Source organism: Trichosurus vulpecula, chromosome 1 (genome assembly GCF_011100635.1).
Source record: "Trichosurus vulpecula isolate mTriVul1 chromosome 1, mTriVul1.pri, whole genome shotgun sequence".
Taxonomy (NCBI): domain Eukaryota; kingdom Metazoa; phylum Chordata; class Mammalia; order Diprotodontia; family Phalangeridae; genus Trichosurus; species Trichosurus vulpecula.
In genome coordinates this window covers 33,266,508-33,277,091 of record NC_050573.1, presented here as the reverse complement: position 1 = coordinate 33,277,091, position 10,584 = coordinate 33,266,508, and the positions used below count along the sequence as shown (strand labels likewise).

General features: G+C 53.5%; 1 protein-coding gene across 1 annotated transcript in view; it reads right to left on the bottom strand.

Annotated features, from left to right (window-relative positions):
* Positions 1-382: 382 nt before the first annotated feature.
* HECTD4 (HECT domain E3 ubiquitin protein ligase 4) overlaps positions 383-10,584 on the bottom strand; it is a 194,700-nt gene continuing 184,498 nt past the window's right edge. The window contains exons 69-76 of the mRNA XM_036741289.1: positions 9,845-9,964; positions 9,591-9,746; positions 7,823-7,926; positions 7,266-7,487; positions 5,343-5,509; positions 4,716-4,911; positions 3,032-3,254; positions 383-2,705 (exon numbers count right to left, since the gene is read on the bottom strand). Of these exons, the coding sequence (XP_036597184.1) occupies positions 2,569-2,705; positions 3,032-3,254; positions 4,716-4,911; positions 5,343-5,509; positions 7,266-7,487; positions 7,823-7,926; positions 9,591-9,746; positions 9,845-9,964 (1,325 nt within the window). The 3' untranslated portion in view covers positions 383-2,568. The remainder of the gene's footprint in view (positions 2,706-3,031; positions 3,255-4,715; positions 4,912-5,342; positions 5,510-7,265; positions 7,488-7,822; positions 7,927-9,590; positions 9,747-9,844; positions 9,965-10,584) is intronic.

Here is a 10,584-nt window from a genome sequence, read left to right as displayed (position 1 = left end):
CCTGGGCCTGGGGGGGGGAGTCTTCACACGGAGCTGGGGGCCTGTAGCTTGAATGTTTTCTGTACAGAGTAGGGGTTTGGGGACTGAGTGAAAGCCATCCAAGGGTACAGGCCAAAGGGGAGGCTACTTAGGCCTCATGCACAACTAGCAGGGCTCAACTAGCTTAACTCTGTCCCCTTCTGTACAAAATATTTACACATTGTGTGCAAGCAGGTACAGATGCACAAGAGTGGTTATGATGGCGTCCCCTGGGTGCACACCCAGAGTGGTCTGATTCTGCCTAACGACTAAGGGGGCTGCCCCTTAGCTGATGCTGGTCCTGCCGGGGCCCACCCTGGGGCCCGCTGGAGAGTAACTACAGTTCAAGTGCAAAGAAACCATGAGGATTCAAAAAGTTTTTAATTCCAAGCCATCTGGGGGCAGTCAAATCATGTCAAAGCTGCCAAAACACATCATTCTCTGTCAGTAACATTCTTGGAACTTGTTCTCAGCCAGAATCGACAATAACATGACTTCAGAGAAATCAAAAGTGGGTGAAGGTTATTTATTGTGGACTCGTAAATCCGGGACGTAGCACGGGCTCTTCACACGGCGCTGGCATGGAAAGAGCACTGAGTCAAAGGAACCATAAATAAGGGTAATAAATACACACCCCGTAACCTCCGGCTCAGGCGTGGGGAGGTTCACGGGCCTCCGGGAGGGGGGCAGGACGTTAGCAGCAGGAATCTGACTTACTCACAGCTGTCGCTCGGTGGGGCCGTGGGATTGGCAGGAGCTTCCCAAACCCCAGCAGGGGAGGTAGCTACGGAATTTCAAGTCCACTCAAGGAGTGGATGGAAAGGGGGACCACAAGGACAACTTACTTGGGAGCCATTTTAACAAGCCTCAGTGGGAACAGACAGGGCGCCGAGGGGCAGTGCAGCCTTGGTCTGGCTGCCGCTGGGGTATGGGGGGAGGTGGATGGCGCCTGGCCTCCCGACCTGACCACGCACTCACTTCAGTAGTAGATTAGTCCTAGACTTTATTTTAGAAGACTGGAGGAGGGGGGGTCGGGGTCTATATATGCATATATATATGGATGTATAAAATGGTCATTAATACGTTCGCGAAGAATAACGGGTGGCGATGTAGCCGACAGCTCTAACCCTAAGATTCACAGCCGTCTCCATTCACTGGGAGGGGAGCACAGACTTGGACCACATGGGGAAAGAAAGGGCTTCTCTGGGCGCACACATGTGCCCAAGCCCTCTAGACCTTGCACTCAGAGCTCCCAATATTCACAAGAATATACAATAAATACAGCTTTGCAATTCCATGAGAACCGGCAAGGTCCCGGAGGCGAGTGTCCCAGGAGAGCTGAGGGCCCTCCACAAAGTACCATCCGACAAGCACGGAGGCTGGGCCTCCCACGGGAGGAGGAAGACCTGGTGCTGTGACGGAGGCCGCGTGCAGGGCCCATATCCGTCTTCTCGGATCTGATAGCAGATGATAGCGTTGGGTTTTTCCTATTTCTGTCTGGTGGGTAGTGGGGAGGGACTCTTCCTTGGTGTCCTGTGCCCACTTTGGTGCAGAGATTCTGTCCTATGTCCACTATGGGACTTGCCTCTGGGGTCCCTGGTCACAGCCACAGGGGTCAGTGGCCTGACTGCAAACTCCTGATTTTGGTAACTCAAATCATTGCCTCTTTCAAAGTGACGTGTGGCCTGCTTCTTCCTGTTCCAAGTGTCCCTTTTTCAGGACCAGTGCGGGGGAGAAGGGCCATCCTGGAGCACGAGGACAGGGAGCTGGAAGCATGTGCTTGCTTGTTGTGCCGAGTGGGGAAGGTGGCCACTGGCCCTGGCCAGCTGTTGAGGCTTCCGCTCCCAGAGTTCCAAGGCAGTGTCCACACTTGGGCTGGCCTCTGATGACATGGGGGGGGGAAGGGGGGAGGAGGAAGGCCCCTACCACTGACTGCACTGTGGCTGCTTTCTCAAGGGTAGATAGAGGATTCTAGAAGAGCCAAGGAAATCCACACGTCCTCTCGGTTCTCCGGCCTCTTCAGACCAGCTCAGTTAGTGGCTAACTGGCCCCGGCACTTGGCATGGGATGCAAGTTGCAGAGCAGAATTGTTTGTCCAGCATAGGCCATGTGCATCCACTGAAGGAGGCCTGGGGCAGGAGGAGTCTGAGCTGACCAGGGGAGCCCAGGCTGGCTGAAGGCAGTGGTGGGGACTGCTCCCCTCACGAGTGGCCTCTGGCTGAGGCTCCTGGGCTCCTTGATGGGTGCCCAGACCTGGACTCCATATCTGGGGAGATCAAATCACACGTCAAACTGTTTGGTACTAAACTACCCTACAAATATTCCACAAATGAGTGAGGCAGCCAAAGAACCACTCCAGCACGAGATTGACAAGTACAAAAGGTGGTCTTCCGGAAGGAGAGGACACGACAGGCCGCAGAGAAGCCCCGTGTCCCAGCTTCTCCCAGGTGCTGCCTTCCAGGCGGGCTGCCCGGGCTGGCGGGCTTCCCCACGGCCGCCGCTCCTCGCGCCTCCACGTGCCCTGACGTGGGCTCCCTCCTGCGCTGCTGCTCAGCCACTCAGAGGGTCCTCCCGGTAATGAATGGCACAGCGCAGCTTCTCCAGCATGATCTCCAGCGATGAGTACTGGGGAAGCTTGATCATAAACATGCAGGTTTCCACTCGGATGTACCGAGAGTCCGGGGAGCCTGTGAAACAACCAGCCACAAACCCTCGTTAGGAATGAGGACAGCCTGCTGAGCAGGGCACAGAAGCCAGGCCCATGAGCCCTCCCACCCTGCCCATTCCTCCACGCTCCAAGGCCCATCTGGTCACTGAGGCACAAAATAAAATTCCCAATCCCAGGAAGGAGAGCGCAGCAACAATGTGCCAGCCTTGCCGCACCTTCCTGGGGGCTGGACAGTTCAGCCTGGTTTGTTTCACCAGCCCAGAGCCTGGCTTCCCTGCTGGGAGTATGACAGACACAATTTGGCTCCAATGCCTTTACTGGAGTGATGCAGGGGAAGGAGGGTACCTGCAGTGCCATCTGGGGGAGCAATCTTCATGGGATACGGGGGAACATGGGCAGTGTCGGGACCTCCATCTTTGCAGGGACAGGTGAAAGGGATCCGCTCCTGGTTGCAGGCAAACTTGATGAATTTGCAGAGCTCCTCCTGAGCAAACATCTCCAATGCGCCCCAGAAAAACTCAATATGCTGGTCGGTCTCCATCAGCCCCACTTGGTACATGGTATGAGCCTGATGGGGATAGAGTCAGTCACCTTGTGATGTTCAGGCAGGGGGTCCGAAGGCAGGGGAATGTCTGGAAAGGGGGGCCATCAGCCCCCGCTCTGCCTCCTGCTGTGACCCCAAGTGGGCTGCTGCCAACCCCCCACATCTGGTCTTACTGTTTTCTGCACAATCCAGGAGACGCTGAAAACAGGCAGAGGGTGCAGAAGCCCTGGTTGAATTACATGCCCAGGCTCATACGATCCCTGGCTTCCTGCCTTGATAGTGTCTGGAATGTTGCTCTTCCCTCTTCTCCCCCATCTCCCTGACCCAGAAGCCTCTCTCTGCAGACTCCGGCCCTGGTTTCCCTCTGCCTGGTACCCTCAAAAATCATGCACGCCAGTCTCTGTGTGGGTGCTAGGGGGCGCAACAGTGCACAGAACGCCCTGCCTGGGGTTAGGAAGACTCATCTTCCTGAGCTCCAATATGGCCTCAGACACTTATTAGCTGTCATTTAACTCTGTCAAATGAGCTGGAGAAGTGCATGGCCAATCACTCCAGTATCTCTGCCATGAAAACCCCAACTGGGGTCATAAAGAATCACAGCACCACCCCCACCACAACCGCTGGACTCTGCCAGTGCAGGGCTTCCCACTTAGACTTCAAGCTTGTGAGACAGGGAGGAGGATGTGGCATAAGCTGAATTAATGAATTTAGTCCTACTGAGCAAACACTGGGGATGCTCGCCCACGCTTGCACGCACACATGTAACACTGGAGAAGTCTCTTATGGGATATTTTATTTGTTTTGTTTTGTTTTTTGGAGGACAGCAGGGCAATTGGGGTTAAGTGACTTGCCCAAGGTCACATAGCTACTAAGTGTGTCAAGTGTCTGAGGCTAGATTTGAACCCAGGTCCTCCTGACTCCAGGGCCGGTGCTCTACTCACTGCACCACCCAGCTGCCTACCAGTGTTTTTATTTAAAGTGCAAGTTGCCCATGTCACTCCTTTACTCAATGAATTCCACTGGCTCCCAGTGACTCCCAGGATCAAATACCAAATTCTTCATTTGGTATTTAAAGCCCCTTTACAACATTGGCTCCTTCCTGCCTTTCTACGAGCCAAGACGACCTTCCACTATCTTGTGACTACGGCTCTGTCCGTGATGGTCTTCAGGTGCTGGAAGGCCCTCCCTCCTCCCCTCTGCCTTCCCTCTGAGACAACCCTGCACTTGCTACATGTCCTGCGTATACTCAGTGATGCCTCCATTGAAGGCAGGACCACCAGTGCTTTTCTCTGTGTCCAGGGCACTCAGCCCAGTGACAGGCACACAGTGAGCACTTAAGTGTTTGCTGAAGGCACTGACTGAAGCCCTTTCCCGGTGTGAAGAGAGCTGAGGACTCCAGTGCCTGGTTGGGCCTCCTTTTTTGGGAGGACAACCCCTAGAAGGGCTCTTCTCCCACTCCCCCGCCCCTGCCTTTGGGCCTTCTACCTTCAGGAACTCCAGGTTGATATAAGGAAGGCCACAGGTGCGTAGCTCCATCTCCAAAGGAGTAAGGGTAGTGAGCAGCTGCAGGGGGATGATGGAGCCCAGGCCTGCCCGGACGGCCATCACACAATCATGGTTCTGCAGCTCTCGCAGCCGCAGGCTCCGGATGGCCATGGCGTAGACGTCTTTGTTCTCCCACCTGGAGGCATGTGTGTGATAATGGAGAGAGGGAAGAAGCCGAGGATGCCAATCAATTCCACTATCCCTCTGGAGAGGTCTGCTGGGCTTAGAAGGACATCCAAGTATTCTGTCCAGGATGAGCTCAGGCATCTGCCCTAAGCCTCAAGGGCCTCCCCTCCCAGGCTCTCCAGGGGCTGAAAGCCATTGTCCTGGTTTAGAAGGCCTTTTGTTCCAGGGCTGTCACCCTTCCTTTCAAGAACCTTCCTCCTGCTATCTGACCTTATCTCCAGTCCCATCTTTCACGCTCTAATTGCCTTGCTTAACAAGGTTTCCTCATTTCACCCCCAAACTGTCCACATGTGGTCCTACCTCCCCACCAGCATGGGACTTGCAATCCCAAGCCCTTTTGTCAGTGTGCAAGAGCCCAAATGGGGAGAACAGGGGCCTCACCCAACTGGTATGTGCCTTCCTCGGGAGCACAGTTCCACCTCTTCACCAGTCATGGTCAGATAGGTAAACTTGCAGCATGGTTTGTTGGGGGAGTCCGGGCTCTCAGTGGCCAGATGTTGGGAGGCGATCTCGGCACAAATGGCCTCCAGTTCTGTCTCATCATTAATCTAGGGTGGGAGTACACCAGGTGGGAACATGGCCTGTGGGAGGCTCCCGATACATCCCCCTCCGGTCCAGTCCCACCATGTCTATCATCACCCCAAGAAAAGAATGCCACCATCAGAGGTCAAGGTGAGCCCTGTGCCATGGGATTTCTAACCTCCATAAAGAAACACTCTAGAGCACTTTAGAAATGGGGGAAGCAATCCACTTGATGTGGCTTCTGTGATCTCATCCACAGGAGCTGGTGAGAGTGAGGAGGCACTTGGTTAACTGTGCATTCACTCAAAACCAGCTTCTCTCAGAGTAGCTTGGCCAGAGACTAATCAGGAAGTCCCTGCATCCTCCAGAAGCCCTAGTTAGAGCAAGGAGGGACATGAGAAGACAGAGTAAAGGACAGGGAGGGGCCTTAGAACACGGAATGTCAGAGCTGGGAGGGGCCTCAGAACAGGGAATGTCAGAGTAGGGAAGGGCTTTAGAAAAGAGAAGTCCCAGGCATGGGAGGGGCCTTAGAACAGGGAATGCCTGAGAGGGGAGGGACCTGAGAACAGAGAAGGACAGAGCTAGAACTTCAGAGCTGATCTAGCCCCACATCCTCATTTTTGGAGAATCAAACAGAGACTGGAGAGGAAAGGGACTTCCCCATCTCTCTGCTGCTGCTGCTTCTTCCAGTCTGCATCACCAGGCTAACTAGAAGAGGGGCAAGATGGGAGAAGCCAGACTTGTTCTTCTGTTCCCTGAGTAACTGAACAAAGGTCTGGTGGAACTCTTGGCGAGGAGTTCAGGAACTTCTAAACAATTTTCTCCTAACTGCATTTTAATGGAAAGGGTTCCAGCTCCTACATTTAAAAGCCTGATCCTGAGAAGGGGGTCTCTGGGCCTCAGTGGACTGCTGCCCGAGGAGACCAGGGAACAAAGAAGGTGAAGAAGAACCTCCAGGTCATGAAGAGATTGTGGATCTGCTGGAACTCTGAGCGGACCGAGGCTGGGGCTGTCTGAGAGTCGCCTTGCCCTCACAGGCAAGCGTTCCTTCTCTAGACTTCCAGTGCTCTCCCAGGGCCAAAGCGGATGATCAAGAGTTGGCGGCCCTTAAACAGTAAAGAGTGATGTGGATGCAATGCGTGGGCTCTACACCATTAGCAGTGTGGGCAAGGAGGACATTTCCATGGAGGTGCCAGCAGGGGGGAGCCATTTGCCTCCATGTTTAAAGGTGACCCAGTAGAATGGGCTTCTGACTTGCATTATCTACCACCCTACTGGGAAGAAGCTGAGACCCGTGCTGCAGGCCGGGGGTGGGAAGGAGGGATGAAGAAGCCTCTCGTGCCCTGGGCTGGCTTGGTGAACAGGGCATCAATAGGAAGTCTCAGAGCTGCAAGAGATCTCCAAGGTTATTGGGTCCATCTCTTCCTGAAAGCAGGAATGCTAGCTTCACCTTGTCAGAGGCTGAAGGGATTATGTTTAAATGGCTAAGTGGGGCAGATGGCCCAAGAAGGAAGGGGGTGGAAAAGAGGGAGCAAGAGAGAGAGAGAGAGAGAGAGATAGAGACAGAAAAAGAAAGACTGTGTGTGTGTGTGTGTGTGTGTGTACACGTGCATGAGTGCGTGTGTTAAGTCAGAAGGCAGGGAAAGATTTCCCAGGGAGGAAGAGGCTGGTTTTCCTAAGTCGAACTTCGGGTGGGGCTGGGGGCAGGGGTCAGTGCCCAAGAGGGCCACTTCTCCACGGCCCCGGGGCGGCTGCACCCTCGGGTCCTTGGTCATTACTCACATTTTCAAACTTCTGTACATAATTGTAGGTGAGGATGTCTGCTTCCTGGAGATCCACATCAGGATCCAGGGGCTCCCCCACCAAGGTCTTCCAGAAGGAGGGTAAGAGGTCCAAGGGCAGAGGTACGTCAGCGCGGATGGCAATTCCCAACAGCTGCCCAAAGAAATGAAGCAGCTGCTCTTCTCCATAGGTGATGGGACTAGGAGTCAGGATATACTTGCCCTGGAAGACAAACCCAGAAGTGGGTGAGAAACAGACCACTTGGATCACTGTCCCAGGATTTGACACTGCGGAAGACAGAGCTTAGGGAATGAGATCACAGGGTCAAAGGACTTTTAGTCTGCATCAAGTCCAATCCTCTCATTTTACAGGTAAGGAAACTGAATCTCAGAGAAATTAAATGCCTCTGTGCAAGGTCACATAGGTGGTAAGGAGCAAACCGGGAATTTGAACCCAGGTCCTGGGGCTCCTAATCCAGGCAGAGCGACTTGTCTTCCCCAACATTGTCTCTTATCATGAGGGTCACTTGATACTTGGCCTCTCTTGGGATGTCGTACCTTATTTTTGTTGACAGCAGAACTGGGACACAACAAGAGGAGGGACAAGGAGGAGCTCTGCAGCTCTTTACACACCTGCCATAAAAAATGGCGGAAGGAACCACCTGCAAGACACAGACCGAGAAGCTTCAGCCCCAGCAGAGCCTGGGGCCTCCCCCATGGAGCTGATCCACCTGCTCTAGGGAGAACCTTGGGGAGCATTCCTGAGCCTCCTGCCTCCAGGGAGGGGCAGCAATTTGGGCTCTGCCAGGCTAGCAGAGTGGCACGGGCAGCTCACAGCAAGGCAGATCTTTGGGAAGCTGGAGCCTTTCTTTTTTTCCAAAGCTCAAAGTCTACAGAGGCCCAACTGACAACCATCATGGGCAATCTGAGCCTCATTAGACAACAAAAGCTCTCCCCGTGGAGGCAGGAAACCCCAGGAAGCTGTCAACCACGCAGGCTGCTTCGGCCCACAGGCAGAGCCCCAGTGAAGCCTTTCCTGGGGACGGCCAGGACCACCGAGGTTCACTGCCCTTTATCTCTGCAGACTTCGCTGAGAAGCAAGGGATTCTTACTGATCCACCTTGGACCCAAATAAATGGCGCTGCAGCTTCAGGGGACCCATCAAAGAGCCTGCTCCCCAGGATTATTCAGAGGCTCCCTGGTAGCAATCACTTGCTAATGCTGAGGTCTAATGAAAAGGCTCTGCCCTACTGGGCGGTGGCTAAGTGGACGGTAAATGCTAAGCTTTCCCTCAGTCTTGAGGCCCTTCCTTGCGTTCCCCTTTGCTCCTTAAGGCACCTGCCCTTAATCTCTAGCACAGAGAGAATTTGGACTCATCTACACTGGGGGGCTCTCTTCTTTTTTTTCCCCATCTACCCTGAATCTGCCAAGATGACGGCCAGAAAGTCAGGGGCTGCAGCCACCCTGAAACAATTCTCTAGCTTTAGCAGAGAGCTAAAGTGAGGGAAGTGTCCCTTCACTCAGGGCTTCTCCCTTTAAGGGGCAAGTCTGTCAATTGGGGTTTGTTTTTTCCCCCACTGTTTCTGACCCATCCACCAGAGCTTCTTCAGAACTCGCTTTGAGAAGAGTGTCGGCTCTTCAGGTGCCATGGGGCATGCAGCTTGCCACTCCTGGCCAGGCTCCGCTTCGATCTTTCCAAAGAGAACCCAAGGGCCCTTGAAGGAGAGCTAAGACGATCAGAAGTATTTCTGTTTTTTAATAAGGGATGGCTCTCTGAGAGACAGGAAAGGGAGAGCCCCAGGGGAAATCTAGACGATATAAAAACGGTAACAATAACATCTAGCAGTTACATGGCACTTTCAGGGTTGCAAAGTGTTTTACAAATATCTCATCTGATCCTCCCAACAAACCCTGGGAGGGAAGTGCCGTTATCACCCAATTTTACAGATGAGGAAACTTAGGCAGCCAGAGGCAGGTTAAGTCACTTGCCCATAGTTAGTTTAAGTGTCTGGGGCAGAATCTGAACTCAGGTTTTCCTGACTCCAAGTTCGGTGATCTATCTGCTTTGCCACCTAGCTAGCAATACAAAAATCAATTTTAAAAAAGGAATACAGGTCTGTTTTTAGGAAAAGAGGGAGGTAAACAGAACCCCAAAAGGTGGTGCATGGCCACACCTGGCTAATCAAGTGCCTTCTAGTGAGGTGGGCTAAAAAGAGACTTCTGGGAGAAGAAAAAACATGGTGCCAGGCTCCTAACTCTGACCTCTTCCAAGGCTTGGGATGAGCCAGCCTGCCCAGCAAGCTTCTTGAGGACAACCATTACTCACTGGTCCCGTGGACTTCCTCTCCTGTGAAGCGGATGTTGAATGCATAGGTGGGGTCTCCTCCACTGGCCAGTTTGACACAGAGCTGGGATGATGGGACGGAGGCCAGCTGCCGGGCAGCTTGACAGAAGTAGGAGTTTTCTGAAGAGCGAATCTCGCCTGTGCAGGGAGAAGGGCATTTATTTCATGAGGGTGGCCCGGCTGGAACCCTCAGGGGGAGGCTGCCTCTCTCCACAGGAGACGATGCCACACCCTACCTCCCACGATTTCCAGTGGATCCAGGGTAATTTCTGGGGCAGCGTGGTCTGCTGTTCTCTGCACAGTAGCATTCAGCACTCGATTCATCACGGTTACTTTTGTGTCGTAGAAGATTAGCCCTAGGGGAGGGAAGCAGAGATGCTAGGTCAGAGAGCCCTCCCCATTTCCTGTAGCCATCACCAGCTGCAGAAACACCTTCCTATTTGTCCTGGCTGGGCCTTGTCTACCTGCTCAGTCTCTCTCCTTTTTTTTGAGATTAGACCTCGCTCTCTCACCCACTCACAGGTCCAGTTCCATTACAGATGGGAATGGGAGATTTCATCTGTTCTGTTTTCCCAGCCACTCCCCTCACCAGCTCCTGGGACACCGTCCTGGTCCTGGACTTAGTCTGGACACTTGCTCAGCTCAGCACCCTTGAGCTCAAGTGATCCAGCAGCACAAGGCCTACAGATGTGCACCATCGCGCCAAGCCTGAGCCCTCCTCTCATCACAAGGCTACAGAAACACAGGCTTTTAGCTTGAGACAGGGCTAGTCCAAGGGGCATTTCCATGCTAGAACTTAGATTGGGGAGGTGATAGTTTTGGGGCCTTTCTAGCCCAAGTTCTACAGCTCTGACAGGAAGATAGCATGTGTCTGTGTCGATTAACTCTGGTTACCCAAGGAGGGTGAAGAGACACATGGCTGCTGGCCTTATTGTTAGCACCTCTGTTCAGCCTAAGCCTCCAGAAGCCCCACGAC